The 19,188-nt window shown below is 40.1% G+C and overlaps 1 protein-coding gene across 6 annotated transcripts in view; it reads left to right on the top strand.

Moving 5' to 3' along the window:
* The window catches only part of LOC117384035 (DNA-binding protein SATB1), a 113,424-nt gene that overhangs the window by 64,026 nt on the left and 30,210 nt on the right, over nucleotides 1-19,188 (top strand). For 4 of the 6 annotated variants that reach the window (XM_055227855.1, XM_055227853.1, XM_033981305.2 and 1 more), the window contains exons 6-9: nucleotides 3,545-3,656; nucleotides 7,853-7,930; nucleotides 12,952-13,442; nucleotides 17,879-18,091. In XM_055227855.1, the coding sequence (XP_055083830.1) occupies nucleotides 3,545-3,656; nucleotides 7,853-7,930; nucleotides 12,952-13,442; nucleotides 17,879-18,091 (894 nt within the window). The remainder of the gene's footprint in view (nucleotides 1-3,544; nucleotides 3,657-7,852; nucleotides 7,931-12,951; nucleotides 13,443-17,878; nucleotides 18,092-19,188) is intronic. The other 2 variants (XM_055227854.1, XM_055227852.1) reach the window with 1 other exon arrangement.

Here is a 19,188-nt window from a genome sequence, read left to right as displayed (position 1 = left end):
TGAATGCATAAGATAAGTGTGGAGTGAGTGAGGAATAACTTTGGACCACTGCAAACTGTTTAAAATGAACTATTTTTGTTTTTCATCTAAAAAACAGCTACAGCGCCTTTAATTCTATGTGATAACAGATATATAGAACTTACTACTGTTCGGTTTATGTACTGCTGGCCACATTTTTTACAGTATGGTTCATTTCGAAAAAGGTTTACTGAGATTATCCTGCCCTAGGGTTATTATGTAAGTGATATAAAGTAGATTGATATCGTTGTGACAGGCCCTTGTACCTTATCAGATGGAAGTGTAGCATACGGACAGGCAGCATAACCAACTTCTGCTGGTTGCTCAGTATAAAATTAGCACACTGATCGCTCTTAAAATAGCCCGTTTTAGCATGTTGAATATGTCACTCCGCAGACCTATTTCACATTACTTATTTACAGCTTGGTAACTTTTAAAATCTCAGAGGTAGGGCATGTTCATTGGTGACTAAAATGTGAAAGTAGTTGTAAAGGATTGTGGTGAGCGTTGCTGTATTCCAGGGGTGTCCAGTCGATGGTCAGACAGTTAAAACGGGCCCTCAGACCGATTTTTCTTGGCCTTTTTTGCTCTCACACATCCAAAACTTTGGATTACATGTTAGAATAAATTATGGGAAGACCAAATGAGCCCCAGGACTGTTGTGAACATTTTTACTGAGAGGGAAGAGGGAAAAGAGGATAACTATTACATGTTCTGTCTGCGGTCACTTTGCTCTCCTGAAATTAGGGAAGGGCAATAATTAGGCTCCAATTTTGGTGGCTGATATCGATACAGATTTGTCGTTATTCGATGCCGATGGTTTTGCACTGCCCCATTCTCTGTGCAGATTAATGAGTCAAAATGGAAATCGGCAGCTTTCAGATTCTACCATGTGATGATGCCATACTCTGAGATGGGGGAAAGGGCCAGTTTTTCCTATTAATTACATTGTAGTTTTCCATGGACTATCCAAAAGGTAAAGGCCAAATGTTGAACTCGATAATTTCTATCAGTGATTAGATCCAAAAACTCACCGTATTGTGACAAAAATCTGAATTTGAACATCTGTATTAAATATTATTGGCCTATAGAATGTTGTGATGTCATTTGAAACACAGCAATAAAAGAGCCTTATATGGCTGTATTCTTACACAAATGCAACATTTTTATATACCAGATAAATACATTTTTTCTTAGTTTTTACCAAATTGAAAAGTGAATTTGTGATCTTTACTTAAACTTAAGATACATTTGTGGGCTTTGCTGTGGATTCCAAAAGCAAAAGCCACTGGAGCAGGCCAAATATCGGATATCGTTATCGGCTGAAATAATCATATCGGCCCATCTCTACCTGAAAGGCGTCAATCCAAATCAATATAAGTTTATAAAATGGTCATGGCAATATCCACCTGCAGAACTTACCGCATAAGTTCACAGATTTGGATTGGGCGTGTGTACGAAAGTAGTTTTTTTATGACTTGTAAATAGTCCAAGATGTTTTTAAGACCGAAAGTTGAATTCACATGCACGCCAGACACCATAGTACTTCACAATTATAACTTTGTTCAGAAAGACACAACCGTATTTCTTTACTTGAGTTATGGCTTTATACCCACAAAGCATTTCTCTTAGTCGTGTGCAAAGTTACGGCAAAAAAGTTAGTATTTTTGACTCGCGGCGCCAGTTGCCGAGAGAAGCGAGCGCATTGGGCATACAGCTCCTCATTACCACTCTCTCCTATGACACCACCTCTGCACTACTTTCTCTCAAATCGTACCCCGAATGACGTGAGCGCCGTCCGCCGTCTCCGCTCCCACCGCCGGGCTGCCGTGCCAGAAGGTCCCCCCCCCGCATCCTCCCAGCGCATATATTATAGAAAATGATAAAGACGGCATACCTGTAATTTGAAAACAGATGGTTTGCTTCTTTTGAATATTTATAACAATCAAAAACAATTTCTTCTGCACCAACCCCGCGATTTGCCTGGAGGCCAGCAAGGTGTTAAAACATTTATTTTAATGAAACTGGCAGGAAAAAAAAAAAAAAGAAACACATCTCTTTGTTTTTCTGCAGCGCGGGAGGATGGAGGGATGAGGCAGAGAGGCGGAGAGAGAGGGCACGTTTGCGGGCTGAAGGAGCGCACACTCGTCAAAGGGATACATACTCGCTGTGGCCCTCCCAGCGCTTCCTCCGCTTGTATTTAACAGATTGTATAAATAAAGGAGCCGGGAATAAAAAGCGCTTTATCTGTTTACACGGGCCGATTCCCCAGATGCTGATAGTAGCTCGCGTCGTTTGAAGGTAAATATCTCGCCGCCACCTGCTCTTGATGCGCGCCGACTTTACTCACCCTTCTAATTTAACACTCGCAAATGAAACGGCAAACTCCGAGGCATTTGATCCGACAGGGCACCCCCGCGCTCTCAGAGAAGGGATGGAGGGAAAGTAGTTAGAAGGCAGCCATCTACACCAAGAGTCATTACGTGGTATATATTTGTTTATTTTGTTTGTGTGGATCCCTATAGTTGATTTCATTTATGCTTTTGTTATATTTCATACATTTATACTTGTGTATACTTGTACAACCCGACTTGCACAGATGTGGATGAAAACTGGACTCTGGACTGTTACTTAACTCTACTAACTCTGTAATATATACAACATAGAAATAAGAGTCTCAAAATAATCAATGCTAGATACTAATTGAAAACTAAAACTAGTATCAAACCAGATGTGTTTTCTGTCAACTATAGTACACTGTTTTCAAAAGTAAAAAGAAAAAAAAAATAGCAGTGTCGAAATCTGTATCAAGTATCGAGCCTTGGTATCGAAATTTTGTTGAAAAATGTGGAATCATTTGATTTATTATATAGTAGAAAAGTAAAAGAAGTTTGGCAGAATTCTTGATAATTGTTGTTCTAACTTTGAGGAAAATTGGTTGTTTGAGTGAAATGACCTTTATGTCTTTGAAGAAGAAAGGTCTTAGATGTATGTTATCAAAAGATCTACTTTTTTTTTTTTTTTAACAAAGAAATAGGGATGTGACAAGTAACATATGGATTTTAGCATTATCACAAATACATATATTTTTGCTGTACCATATAAGATCTACTCATCAAAAGTTCTTATTTAAACTTTTTTCTGCTTTCCATAAAGGATTTGAATATTTTTGCTTCAGTGTGTTTTTTTTTTTCTTCCATTTTGACATCTAGAATCACCATAGTTATCATTACACCCCCACCCAACACAATAAACCAAAACATCCATATATTTCTTTATCACCATTAGACATACTGTACATTTGACCCTACCAAACACATTGAAGTACCCTGTGACCAAAACAAGCCCACTTAAACCGTATAGCATCCATTGACCAGCGCACACTCCCTTTGTTTTGACACAGACAGCCTTACCTCGTGCATGCCTCCCCTCTCTAATACAATGTAATATCATCATGTGAACCGTGTAGTGCAGAATGCCAAACTAAAATGCTCGTTCCCCCTCTCTCTTTCTCTCTTTCTTTCAGAGCATGATTTCCTCCATCGTGAACAGCACTTACTATGCAAATGTGTCGGCCGCCAAGTGTCAGGAATTTGGGCGCTGGTATAAACATTTCAAGAAGACAAAAGATATGATGGGTAAGCACAACGCAGCCACAATACAACCCCAATGTGTTCAGCATGGCACTGTTTAAGCAGTTGGTTTTGTTCAAATCGTCAGGGAACAGGCTACGTTAACATTTTATGAATTTGACAAAAAATCTTAGATGAAGGTAAAGAGTCTGTATAAATGAGATGCTATTTTTTAAACAAAATATTTAAAGAGGGGGTATGATACAAAATCGACTCTTTGGAGCTTTCTAACATTGTTCATTGAGCGTTATAACATTGTTCCCTCATCAAAAACATGCCTGAAGAAGTTTTAGATGTCATCCATAAATTGAGTAATCTTGCAATCTCTCCCAGGCCTTATTCAAACTCTCCTCTGTCCAGTGCCTGCAGGCCTACTTCAGTCATGCTCCCACACAGCAATTTTCCATAAATATACCAGAGCATGATACAAAACAATACACTACAACTTCACAAACCTGATATGATGTTCAGTAGTTTCATTAGTGGGTTGCAGGATGATTGTGTTATGATTGCACAGAGAGCAAAGGGAGTGAGACTCAGCTTCAAAAACAAAACAGAAACAAATAAAACATGTTAATATGTTGTAAAAGGTAACATCTAAATATGTTATGTGTTAGCCGTTAATACTCCATAAAAGTCTAATACCCCCTGTTTAAACAGAAAATGGACAGATGTTGTACCAGATAATTTTTTTGTCAGCATTTGTCAACAAATCTTTTTGATTCTTTCTCTGGCTAACGAACAATTCCATCCCTTTTTGACTCTTTGTAATGAAAAATTCTACCCAAGTTCATTGTGCAGACAGAGAAGATGTTGAACTTTGCGCCAGTTTTTGTTTCATTTGGGTAGGTCCAGGAATTCTGGAGAAATTAACCATAAACCAGGTCAAAACAACCAAAAAGAAAATCATGCTAAATAATTTTGTCTTAACTTGACTTGTGCAACTCTCTACAAAAACACAACCTATTTAAAAGGGCCACGGCTGATTAATGTCACCACTAGGCTATGGAGCAGTGGTAGGATATACTTTTGTCAAAATATTTGTAATAAAGCCTTATCTGGTGTACTTTACAAAAGACAACCGCAGACAGAGCATTTAACAGCATCAGTCACATTGGTTTGTCTAATCACACACACATCAGAGCCAGTCCTACACGGCAACATCTAAAACTTTACACTTTTGAGTCAAAGGTTTCATAATGTGCAATGCTGCTTTAAAACATATTCATCACCTGACTCCTGAGGATAATCATATATGTAGTGCAGGGGGTGTACGCATGAATAAGTCTAACATAAATTACCTTCTGTTTCTATATATTATTTATGTTATATAAGGTGATGTAAAAAACAGCATTGTGTTATGAACCTTTTAATTGCATATACAATAGTGCTTCATAATAAAGTTTAGATCATCTTAAGTTCCATAAGAAATGACAATGTTTTTTGTCAAATCAAGAGAAGGTTAAGTTTAAAGCCACAGTATGTAACTTTTAAGAAAAAACCCAAAACAAAACAGAAATTTGTTCATCACACTGTGAAACATGCGTACTTACTGTGAGCAGACTTGCATCTCCACAAACCTGACTCTTATTTGGCCTCCTCCTTCTTGTTTCCATGGAAATTTTTGCTCCTTTGGCTATAATACAGTATGGGGTAAAACGTATCTACAAGGAGAATGTTCCAAAGTATGGTTTTAACTTTCTATTTCCATGGAATCGTGCAGGTGATGTGCTACCTCCTGAAGGTTACATACTGTATCTTTTTAAGTTACACTTTATTGTCCCTATTGGTGGTTTTCAAACTTTAGAATGTGATGATTTCAAACTTCCACGGGGGGCAAGATCCAGTTTTTCCTATATTTTACATTGTAGTTTGACATGAAATATCCAAAAGGTAAATTCGCAAATGCTGAACCTTTAATGTAAAACCCAGCAATAGGGAGATTTGCCCTCTGCATTTGACCCATCCTTCAAAGATCTAGGCTTAGTCCGGACTAAGATGAAGGATTTTACCTATTAAATCTTTTTTTTTTAATGAATTGTCAGAAATATGGCACTTTGTTTGTCCAAGCGCTCTCTTTCCATTTGATTATCCTTCACAAAATGTCCCTGTACCCGTTCTACTGTACACAACTCAATAAATATTCCCTCTCTCCAAACTGCGCCACACCGCTCCGTGCCATTCCATTCTAAACGTGCTCATAAAACATCTCTCACCACCTCCTCTTTGCCTTCCCCTCGCACAGAGCATGTTGTTATCTAATAATTAGTGATTTGCACTGTGCGGAGCAGACTTTTATCTCCAATTAATCTATTACGGCTCAAACAACAGCAGCACACTGAGAGCTCGGGCTACTTTATTTGTTGTTTACGCACAAAAGTCTCTAGTTTTCCACCACCAAAAGACCGCACAGACTTTAAGCAGCCACCGCCTCTGTCTGAAATTCAATTAGATCTGTTATCAACTCCCCCCCGACAACGCATGCTTTATATTATCTCCCAGAAAAGCCCCTTTGACCCGCCAGGAAATAAGGTTACATAATTCATACGCGAGATAGCCCGATACACTCCTCCGATTCGAATCAACAGCACAAGTGCCCAGCTCATAACCCACACCAGATATTAGCCAGCTCCAATCTGTCGGGGGATCTGTCTTTTCCGGTGCCAGTGATAACGCATATTCTATCAAAATGTTTTTACAGCCTCCATGCAAATAGCTTGTTGTGATCCTATCTTATCAGATGTGTTTTTATAAAGTAGGAACATATGCCGGGAACATCGCTTTACCTCAGAGGGTGATTTTTTATTTTTTTTTACAAACTCCCATCGCGTTTTTGCTACCATCTATCCTGCATTCATGAGTGTTAAGGGCAGCTGTGTATGTACTAGAGGGGAGCACGGAAGTGGGGTACACAAATAGCAAAATTGTGTGTTTCATTTCATTCACACATATTTGAGCAACGCCGTGTTGCTACATCTTCCAAGGTCAAAATGCTCTGTTCCACCCTGTGATGTCATGTAGTTGTAGTTTTCAAGTTAACAGCTACCTTTCACCGTTAAGTTATTTGACAATTCCAGGATTGAAATTATTCAAATTATTCTAGTGAAGCTGTATTGTGTTTAAAAGCACAGTGGAGCACTTCCTGTATCACCACATGACATCACAAGGTGGAACAGAGTGTTTTTGTTTAAGAGAAGAACTCTAAATATGCAGGGTTTGTGTGTTAAACATGTGAATGAAACAAAACACAACTCCAGGTCTGTTTGTGACGAGGAAACAGCATTATATGATCGACCATAGTGCCACTGCCATATTCTGTGTCTCCATGTGTCATTCCCAGATTTTCCTCAGTGGAAATAGAAGAGTATGGCTGTATGATTATGTAAACATGCAACTCATTATTTTATATCACAGATAAATACATCTTGTTAGTGTTTTTTAAAAAAGTGCACAGTTCATGTGTGAACTTTACTGCAATGTGGGCCTTGTGGGCCTTACTATAGATTTAAAAAACTAAATATCGGTATCAGCAAGTTTTGGTTGCCTGCCACACCAGCAGACCAAGTATAGAATTTTGGTACTTTGGTATTTGGCACTACGCATTTTTTCTGGTGGAGGGTATACCGCCACCTACTTTATGTGTATAGTGGTATTTCATAATTTGTGTTGTTAATGCTCAAAAATACCCTGAAAAACAAGCATACTGTGAGTGGGGTCACCCCTCCACTGAACTGTAACTTGGCCTGGCACTGTTCCCTGACTGTCTCTATGGAGAGGTGAGTTTAATGCCATTCTGTGGAACATTACAGACAAGGCAATAACATCTCAATGGAGACAAGCAGGTGACAAACTCTCTAACAGAAAGTTATAATGCTTAAAACCTCTACAAACATTCTTATGCTAGTTTAACTTTGCAGTTCAGATTTGAGTCTTTTAAATGTTGATGCTCCTGGACATGTATCAAATGTGTTCTGTCAGTTGAATGTTGATTTTAAAAATGATTATCTAAATGTAATCGTAATCACATATGTCTGGAATATCACAAGTACCGGTATAGATAGAGCAACCCAGTACTAACCTGATCCATAGCACCTAACCCAGTTTACCCAGGCCTAACCTTGTGTTCTCTCTCCCTCCCCTCGTGCCCTCCCCGTGTGTGTGTGTGTGTGTATGTGTGTGTGTCCATGCTGCGGACTGTGCAGGCATGCGCCAACCCTCCCAGCTGGAGGGCTACCTGGGGACGTGTGTCCTCCGAGAGAGCCCGCGTGCCAATGCACTAGGTACGTCATGGCATCATGGCCACACACACGCACACACACACACTACACTTTTATGTACATGGGAGCGGAATCTGCAAAACTTTATCTCTGAGCTCATGTTTTAGTATTGATTAGTATCTGATTTTCAATACTTTCAATACTGCAAGCATTAGGATCCAGAGCGATAAAGAGACTTGCATTCCTTAACAATAAACAAAATACCTTAACAATAAACAAAAGACGATTTATAGAGTTAGCTTTCAGTCAATATATTTTGATGTGACAAGTTAAAAGAGTTTATCCTGTTAGTATACTACAGTATGGGTTCCCAAGCACTACTGGTCGTATCACATAAATTCTGATATATAGCACAAATTCCAAGGAAAGAAACAGAGTTAAAATCAGAAGAATCTCAGCATTAAACGGGTCTAATCCACTTAGAACACATCGCCATGTTGTCTTGTTTAGCGCTGTGCAAGGAAACAAATTGTAATTGAGATCGAGTTTCAGTCATATCTAATGGGGTCAGTGATCAGCTTGTGTCTTTTTAATGGAGAGGTCCACAACGAATCCTCTCAGCCTCCCAGTAAAAACATGTGGTTCGGAGCAGAGGGAAGGCATTTTTGAATGGCATTGATTAAAAATCCAGGAAATTAATATTGAAATTTTTATTTAAAATTTTTTTTCTAGTTTTAGACAAAAATAAAACTCACCAAAAAATCTTGTTCAATCCGTTAGTGTTGTTACGATTCTAAAATTAAGGAATAGACTTGATACTCAATACTGATTCCGATCCCACAATGATCAGAAAAAAGACTGTTGTAGACAGTAGAATGTGATTTCAGCATTAAATCATAGTACTTCCTTTTCTATTCCCATGTGTCTTATGTCTGTGTAATCCCTCAGTCGTCCAGTAGGTTTCATAGTGGTCCATGGGCGTATACTAGTCTACGTGTCTTATACTTGTTCTGATACTACTCAAGATCATTCTAAAGCTAGTCATTTCTGTCCCGTGAATGTGACTTTTTGTACCGATACTTGTTCAAATGAGTATCCAGTTTTGATACTAGTTTTAGTATCTGATTTTCGATACTTTTGACAACCCTACAATCAATATAATGAAAAAAAAAAAGCATTTTTTGTCATATCGCCCAACCGTAGTCCCTTTTTAAACTCGCTGTCCTCTATCTGATCAGAAAAGCCCACATACAGCTTCCTGCCTCTCACCCTCCCTCCCTCCTCCTCCTCCTCCTCGGCTCCCTCCGCTGGCAGCTCGGCGCACACTGCAAGAGAAGGTGGTGCGGCTGAGCGCGGGCTAATGCTTTGAGGTTCAATAAACAGCTCGCAGCACTTGAGAGTTTAATAGAGCACAAACAGAGGAATTCATCACCATTCACCCAGCACAACGCACGGCCCCTGTATCACCACTGTAGACACGCGGGCTGCTAACTGAGCTGCGCTACAATCTGACGACAACAATCATATAACGAGCAACGAGATAGTAGAAATAATCAGATATTTAGGTTTAAAAGTGTCTGTACCCAGTTTTCTTACATGTAATTGAATACAGATACACTCTTAGGGTCAAAACAAGAGTGCTGCGTGCTGTCTGCATATAATCAAAAGGGCTTTATTGTCCAAGAATCAGAAAGTGCACTGTTAGCGTGCTAGTTGTTGGTAGCAGCACTGTGACGGCGAGGAATTCATCGCCATTCACCCAGCACAGCACACGGCCCCAGTACAGATCAGTGCCGTCACTACTACAATACTAAACTTTCAATTTCGATACTAAGGAATAGACTCGATACTCATATTGATTCCGATACCACAGTGATAGTAAAAAAGGTCTTTTTGTAGGAAATAGAATGTGATTTTCTACATTAAATAATAGTACTTAATGTAGTGGTCCAGGTCGGTTCCATAGTGGTCCGTGTGGTCTTATGCTTGTTTAGATACAGCTCAAGATCAGTCTAAAGCGATTCAGGAAAGGTTCATTTCTGTCCTTTGACTTTTTTTTGTATTGAAACCTGCTCAAATGAGTATGAAATGAGTTTGAAATGAGTTTGAGTATGTAATGAGTATGAGTTTGAAGTTCTTCTATCGTGACAACACTAGTACAGCATCAAGTTTGTTTCTCATTATCAGCACTGAGAGTTGAAATGTTAGCATTGTCACACCACTAGAGGACAGTTAGCTCTCCATCCATCCATCCATCCATCCCCTCTCCTCTCTTCCCCCTCAGCTTCCCCCCCGGCCCGCGCCATTGTATCCCTAATCCGGCCTCTTTGCGGGCAGGGTTCCACAGGAGGGCTCTGGTCCTGTTCTCTTCTCGCGCCCTGCCCTCCCTCATTCACATGGAAATGCCCCCCAGCGCACACACACACACAACACACACAACACACAGCGCTGAATAGGCACACTATACCATCAGAATGCCAGGGATTACCACGAGATGCCATTATTACCCCCATCTCCACGTCTGTTTCCCCCACGCTGCTTGTCCTCGCTCAAAGCTCCGTCTTGGCTCGGCATTTGTGGACGTTGACAGTTAAAAAAACACCAGATTATTGTTGTTGTTGTTTTGTTTTTTTTAATACATCCATGATTTTAATCTTTCATCTTTCAAATGTCCCTATTTCTTGTTGTGGGTTAAAGCAGTTTAGGCTGTGACAAAGGATGAGGTTTCTTTTTACTTCATATGGATTCAACTCTATGTTTGGTGTTGAATCCATATGAAGTCTTCAGTCCAGCCCACTCACTTCCCCGGCCCCGAAAAACGAATGGCTGTGGTTTGAGGACGTAAACATACATTAAAAACGCACATAAAATAGTGCGACTACTGTGGACTCAAATTGTACATTTTATTACAAAGGCAGAGTTATTTTTTAAGGATATCTGTCTCGCTTAAATATGCACTGTTTACTGCACGCTCCTAATTTGGGGGTTTAACACACTATGCGAACAGAACAGTGAATGAATGTACAGCTGCTTTTTGAAACACAGGCATCTGTTAGAGGCCTGAATGTAGTTTTTGTTTTCCATTTGATACGTATCAGCTGAACTCTGTTACAAGTCCAAACTACAGATAATCAACTATTGACAGTTAATGGAAAAAACCAAGATAACAATTTTTAACTATTTCCTCTCCATGTTACGTGGTCATTTTTAAAGTAAAGCTCTAGTATCTGATTTTAAAAACATGACATATACAACTACTTCATTTTAAACAGTTTACGGTGGTCCAAAATTGTTTCTCCCTTTCCTAACACATTCCTTGCATTCTAATTATTCACAGTGATGAGTTTATAAGGGCTTTTTACAACTGTCGGAGACCAGTGCGGCGTCATGGTAATGCTAACAACAACTAGCAATGCACCAGCGCTGGCAGAGGGATGTAGTTGAGGTTGGTCTGTAAGCTGCAACTCCATGACTTGCTCTACAGTCGGCTGCAAAATATGGCTGCGTAATATGACAGAAAAATAATAGTAAATAAATAATAAGAATAAGAATAATCACATTTTGTTTTCTTGGATTGATCAATCTCATTTGTTACATTTAATTTACTGTTATTACAAACAAGAGGATTGATATTGAAAGCTTTCTTATTTTACATAAACCGTACAGACATTTAATAATATCTCTAACAAAAAAATAAAAAATCTTCCTGCAAAACACATTCTTTTACTGTTTTTACCTCTTCATTAAATAGACCCAAGCTGATCATTCACAATTGCAAATCACAGAGTCTGACAATTTAATGTTATTTTCTACATTAAATAATAGTACTTTCTTTAATATTCCCATGTGGTCTTATATCTGTGTAATCCCTCAGTTGTCCATGGGCATATATTAGTCTATGTGGTCTTATACTTGTTAATATTATCAATTTCGCTTTAATACAAGCACCCATCTGGCCTGACTTTTCTGTATGTGTGTCTGAATGGAGCACGTACAGAAGAGCGCACTGCTTAGCCTGTGTCTGACTCCTGTCCGCATGACGAACCGCAGTACTCCTTGACTTGATTTTCAGTACTGCACCATAGACCGACTCTCCCTCACAATGAGCCCCTTATCTCTGCTCTATCTGCCCTGTGTTTACCAGCAGCACTGTTGTCACTAATGAACCCGCCAGAGGTACACGCTTGTTACGACTATCACTGAAGTCTTCTGTTAGGATATTCAGACTGATAAGTGCATGATAGAGCTAAACGATGAGATTGCAATTTGTCCAACTAATGTTAAAATTTTGATTTGATTTTAGGTGTTTCTTTAAAAGCTAAATTCTGTGGTAAAATCAAAGGGTAATCAAACTTGAGAGAATTCTAAAATATCAGCTCCTAAACTAATACAAGCACGCATTTTAGAACATGTTTGAAGAGGTCTAAACTACAAGGTTAGTAGGTTTTACACAGAGTAAGACCTCATGGAGACACAGAGAGGGCATCTGACACACAGGGCATTTCAGAATATGTTTGTGGAGGTCTAAACTACTCGGTTAGCAGCTTTCACACAGTGCAAGCATACAATTCTTAACAAATGCGTCTCATGAAATTATGTTTTGTGTCAATGGAAGTCCAACAATGGAAGATTCTGCTTGTTCAACCAATGATGAGGGAGCACTGAAAGTTCATCCAATCACAGTGAAAACTTTCCCCTTCTGTTCCTCCCATTATTATTGGTGGTCTCGATGGTAATGTTTGAAACACCAACCCTGCCATGTGAGCAGGGTTTCCATGTACAGTAAGACGATGACAGAAGAGCACTGTCAGCAGCTTTGCGACATTCAAAAAGGTGACCCCTGAAAATAACATCCCCTAAAATAGATTCAAGAATAGATTCACAGAATAGAAAAGAGGCTTTAAGTGTGTCATTCTCAACATGCTTAATACAACATATGTGAGGAACATGTTTGGCTTAATGCTGTACAATGGCCTCATATCAGCCTAATCTGGTGCTTCCAGTTTGTGTGTGTAAGTTATTGTAACCTCCTTTCTCGTGTGTGTGACTGGATGAATAACCTCTTATCTCTCGTGTGTGTGCAGCAGACATGGACGGCCTCGCAGACCTGTCTCCTCCAGGCTCCAACCACAACCACCTGAGCTTCTCTCAACAGCAGCAGCCCATCCCTGGCAGCACAGCGGAGCAGACGCCCTCGTCCCCCGTCCCGCCTCTGTCCCACGCTCCGCCCTCTCACGGAGGTCAGGGGGGAGGACGCCAGCCCCAGATGCCCGGCCTGCACCACCCGGGGTTGGTGTCCACGCCCATCAGCCCACAGCTGGTCAACCAACAGCTGGTCATGGCTCAGATCCTGAACCAGCAGTACGCCGTCAATCGCCTGCTGGCCCAGCAGACTCTGTCCCAGCAGTACCTCAACCACCCCCCAGTCAACCGTAACCACACCAAGCCCATGGAGCCCCAGGTGGCCTCCAACACAGACGTGTCCTCAGAGATCTACCAGTGGGTCCGGGACGAGCTCAAGAGAGCCGGCATCTCCCAGGCTGTGTTTGCACGGGTGGCTTTCAACAGGACGCAGGTGAGCTCTGACAGGACAGATGAAGAACTGTACTGTCCATGTGAGGGGGAGATGTTGGGTTAAGATTCATCTGTTGGGCTCTATTCTTATAAAACTAGTGATTGCAGCTGGAGCCCTGAGGTTTTCTTTTCAGTAAAGTGTGAACAAGAAGCAGCCAAACAGATACTGTCATGTTTCATCACACCTAACTGTGGAAAGACCAAAGGAATTAAAAAAAGAGATATTTTGGACACTACCTAAGCAGCCCTTGTAGAGTCTTTACTCCCCTCATAGTAATATGATAGAATACGTGTAATTGACCTGGAAAAATATCATAACATCCAAATCTTCTTTCTTTTTTTTGTACTTTAACAATTGACTTTAACTCCCTCACTCAAAAACCACCTGATGAACAATCCATCAAAACCACACCCAGACTGACACTAACATATGACTTACATATGAGTTCTCCACATATGTAACTCCACAAATCAAAAAACGCATCCACAAACCCCAAACGGAGGTCCATGTAAACACTTGGATGTGCTAAGGATCTGCTAGTACTGGAGCATGACAACCCCCTCCCTCTCTTCCCTCCCTCCGCACACCCATAAAGCCACTGTTCCGGAGTGGCTGCGCGAGCGAGGGAGGGCTTATTTATTAGCAGTTTGTTGTATGCCATATGCGCCTTAATAACACCATGGGGGAGGGGCCGGGGAAGGTGAGTAAGTAAGGGAGGGAGCAATACATAGACAAGAGACTGATACTCATGACATAACACAGCATAAAGTCCCATAATACTAATCTAAAGTCTGCGGCGCCAAGCGATTATCACCTATGCATTTCTGACATGTTTGGACCTGCCCTCACATAAAGTGCACTCTAGATACATGAGACATACCTGCCCCCGTAAACTTTTAATTGTTACACTGTCTACACAAGAACGAAGCCGATTATTCAGTCTCAAAGTATGTACATTTTGCTCATAATATATTTTTGTAATGCACTTGTCTTAGGAAGAAAGTGTTTTGTTTGTGAATTTATTGATGTCTGGAATTAGTCACTGCTTTCTCACTGGCGTCAACTGGAACTAAACTAGGGCTAAATTTGGAACTAAATCTGGACTAGACCAGGATTAAACAAAGTCTACATCCGGTCAAAACTGGTCTCAAATGAGGATCAAACCAGGACAAGTCTGTATGCACCAAATTATGTGAAATTTGATCATTTATAGGCCAATAACCCTGCTGTATCTCACCACACTAAAATCTCAACAATAAAGATTTGTTCCCATCTTAGTTAAACATTACAGGCCTATAGAATGTAATGCATTTTTAAAATAAATATAAACAAAACCAAAGTAGCAAAACATAAAATAAAATGCAAACAAAGTAAAAAACAGTGAGGACCCAAAGCACAAAAACTTATCAATTAAAACTTTAGGTCAGGAAGTATCAGTATTGGTATCGAAACTGAAAAAGCTGGATCGGTGCATCCCTAGTGAGCAATATAACAGTATAAAATCAAATTATGCTTTTGTCACTCCTTGTACTGGTCAGACGGAGTAAATGACTGGCGGATTTAAAGATGCACAGATACTGAAATGTTCCACAGTATGGCATTAGACCTCACTCCCATACATTTAGGAAATTACAGGCGTTTTTGTTGCTCAAAAGTGTCTTGAAGAATTATTGTAGCTGGTCTCCACAGAGATAGATGATAGAAGTTTAAAGAGCATTTTGGAGCTTTTTAACATGTTATAACATTGTTCCCACATCAAAAACATGCCTGAAGAAATTTAAAATGTCTTCCATGCATGTTTGAGTAATCTGGCGATCTCTCCTGGGCCCTATTCGAACCCTTATTTCGGTTAGCTGTGTAATTCTGTCCAAACCTCAGCCTTAAAGCCTACATCATCCAACAGACAACAATTTTCCATAAATGTACAAAAGCAGGATACAAACAATTCACTACAACTTCACAAATCTGATGTGATGTGCACTAGTGTCACTGGTGGGCATCAAAAACAAAACTAATTTAACATTTTAATATGTTGTTATTGGCAAATACAGCATTTTAAAAACATAAAAGGTAACATGGTGATCTAAATATATATGTATGTGTCAAACAATTAATTCCCCATAGAAGTGTAATACCCAATTTTTAAACTTAACTGTTGGCATAACCCAGATTGTAAGAGTTTTTACTAAAAATCATATCTTTTTGATGTGGACTAGCCACACCACATTTTTCTTCATGAACCAGAAAATGCCGTTGCACGATAAATAAGACCTAATAGAGCCCGTTTTTCCCATCACCTTGTTTTATGACCAAATCACACCTATTGACGATGAGAGGAGTGGAGCCGGTGTGCGCAGCGTGTGGGCCCCCGAGCTCATGAAAAGGCCCAATCACAGCGCAGAATACAGCCAGCGCTCGCATAATGACGGAATCCACTCCTATTGAAGAGCAGACAGAGGAAGCACTGATTAGCTTACAGCGCTACCATCCGCAAAGCTGCTCCCTCTCTCTCTCTCCCTCCCTCTCCTCCGCCATCCGCCCCCCACAGCCTGAGAATATGTCCAACAAAGTCAATTACAAGGAAGAGAGGCGATGGAAGCAAAGCATGTGGGCAGTTAGGGAAGACAGGAGATGTAGAGCCATTTAAAAGACCCATTGAGATAAAGAGCAAGCTGATTTTTAGGAACTACAGCTAAACTCTAGTTGGGATATTTTAAGTCGAATTAGTGCTGAATGATTTGATAAAGAATGAAAACAAAAAAGTCATAGATTTATATGAGTGTCCATTCGATTTTATTTTGTCTTATTAAAACAGATATACTTTCACTGACAGAGGATTGGCTATAGATCTCGCCATTAAAACGACCCAAGCTTTTAAACAAAAGAAAAAAAACTAATCACAACGGTGCATGTGAAACTTCATTAATGTGGAATTCTATGTGCCATCAACGAGTTATAGCCCCTGGAGCTGGAATTCATCGTTGGAATGTTGGAATGTTCAGCTTTATTTTTTGCTTAAAGCTGGGGTAGTTTATTCTTGTAGATTAGTAACTGTATTTTTACCCCCAGTAATTATAATATAAAAGCAGTACTTTGTAACAAAATTAGACTGATGCACACTGTTTGCAACTAATTTTAAAACATTTTATCGACTGCAAACCTGAAAGAAAGAGCCGTGTACGTCATTATGTTACGTTCTGAGGGGAGAGCCCATCAGCTGTGTGATGGTAGTCCATTCTACTTCTCTGCTCCATCTGTAAAAGCCGATCTAAAGCTGTGTACGTGACCAAAAATTCATGAATGTGAATACTGAATATGTGGTTAGCAGGTGAATGAAGACTTGTGATGTGCCAAAGCTAAGAACTAGACAGATGTAATTTTTTTAATTTCAGTGCAGTCAACTTAAAAAATATATAAGATCTTGTACCACAAGATCTCATGAGATTACATTGCAGCATTGTGCACACATGATTGCCTGGCAAATCCAGACTGATATCTGTCTGTAATTTTTATACAGATTGATATGTCTGGTCCCCACATCCTCTGCCTCCATTGTTTCTCAAGCCCAGTCAGTCAGATTTGTATCTTTCAGTGACATATGTGAAATGAAAGAGCTCATTGGTAACCTGTGACTTCGCTTATTGATTCTGCAGAAATCTGCAATGGTTTTCATGGTCTGTCCGATACGTTCGATACGGACAGACCATGCACATCCTTGATTGGCTAATCCACCTCTCAATTGTGACCATTTGAAAACGGGGAGATTCACCAGTGACCAGATTCACATCTTCATAAAGTATTGAATAAGTGCATTTTCTGGATCCCAGGCAACACACATGACAAAAATGATCTTGTGAGATTGAGTTTATATTTGGCTTAGAATTACACGACTTGAGAAATTGTAGTCCTTTAAGGCATGGCCACAATTACAGCTAAAATTTTAAAATAACACATTCTGAGGCCAAAAGTTTGAACTGCATCGCCCAATTTACTTATTATCAATTATGTCAAAATCTTCTTCTTCAAAGTCTTGTCTCGTGCCTCATCTCGTCTTGTGAAAATTGTTTGTCCCACCCATAATTATTATATTTTAAAATGTATATTAAAATACTTAACCAATTATGGGTAAGATTATTGCCACAAACGTTTTTTTTTTTAAAAGAAGCATTCTCTTACACAGCACTGATAAATATTGCAGTAAATAACTTTGAGGTATGTACTGTGATAAATGTGTACCGTACATACTTGTTGCCTAATGTTACATCCCTAATGACTTAAATTTCTACATCTATGAGTGAGCGTAGTCAGAGGCAGAGTAGCCCTACTGCCCCGAGTCTATAAAAGCTGTGATCAGTTTAAGGCCGTGTCCAGTGCATTAGGCTCCAGCTCTGATCTGATTACCCCCACCCCCCCATCCCTCTGTCTCCTCCACACAGGGTCTGCTCTCTGAGATCCTACGCAAAGAGGAGGACCCCAAGACCGCCTCCCAGTCCCTGCTGGTCAACCTGCGCGCCATGCAGAACTTCCTCCAGCTCCCTGAGGCCGAGCGAGACCGCATCTACCAGGAGGAGAGAGAGAGGAGTCTGACCGCCGCGTCGGCCATGGCGTCTGCCCCGCTCATCAGCACGCCCCCCAGCAGGCCCGTGCAGGTATCACGCCTCCTCCAAAGACAGACTTTTTTAGGTACATTAGGTACGTTTTGAAGGTGACACATTACCTGCATGATGTCATGGAAATAGAAAGTTAAAACCATACTTTGGAACATTCTACATGGAGAGTTGGAAGTTTTATGCCCTCCTTTAGGACAAATAAGATTGATCAAACTGAAAAGAACAAACATGCTTTTATTCTAGTGTATTGTCTGGCTAAAAAAAGTTTCATACTAGGGCTTTAAAGATCTACTATGTAACTTTTAACAGAGGAGAATCGGCCACCCACTTGTCTCCATGGAAATATATTACTCTCTACAGTATGGCACTAAACTTATGTCTGTCTGTCTCTGTCTCCATGGCAACAAGCAGGTGATGTCACCAGGGCAAGTTACAGGTTCAATCTTTGCAGTAGCAACAAGATCAATTTAATGCCATACTTTAAAACATTTCAGACAAAGCAATTAGATCTCCATGGAGATAAGCAACCCTCTATCAGAAAAGCAGAGCACCAACCAGGACTAAAGCAGGAGTAAACCAGGAGTAAACCAGGAGTAAACCAAAACTAAACCAGGACTAAACCTAGTTTAACGTGGACATAAAGCAGGACAGTCAAGTTTTGGACACTTGTGCCACTGTGAGACCAGTTTGGGACTGAAGACCCAGTGTCCTTCAAACATGACAGGCTTTTTCTCACCATGTGTCATAGCACAGCTGCATGATCACAAAGTAAACGCACAACAACTAGTATTAACAGGGCTATCCAATAATCGATAATCACATCAAATGAGCATAATAGAGTGTGTTTTTGGGCATTTGTGGTAAAAAGAGTTATGCTAATGTTAGCGTGGTATGTAGCAGCCTCTGTGATCAGAATATTGTGCATGTTGTTTTTGCACAGGATGATTGATGGTGACATATTGTGTCGCCCTAAGGTATCATTACCAAAAATCTAAAAACAAGGAAAAAATTACCAGGAATAACCAACTGTTGTTTAACATTAAGTGAAAGTTTTCTTGTGAATATGAATCGAGGTAGAGATTAGCACTTGCTTTGCACAGAATGGTGAGTAATACATTTGTATTTTAACAATCAGC

The sequence above is a fragment of the Periophthalmus magnuspinnatus genome, chromosome 16 (genome assembly GCF_009829125.3).
Source record: "Periophthalmus magnuspinnatus isolate fPerMag1 chromosome 16, fPerMag1.2.pri, whole genome shotgun sequence".
In the NCBI taxonomy this organism is placed as follows: Eukaryota; Metazoa; Chordata; class Actinopteri; order Gobiiformes; family Gobiidae; genus Periophthalmus; species Periophthalmus magnuspinnatus.
Note: the sequence above shows the minus strand (reverse complement) of the source record. Positions and strands in the feature narration are given on the sequence as shown.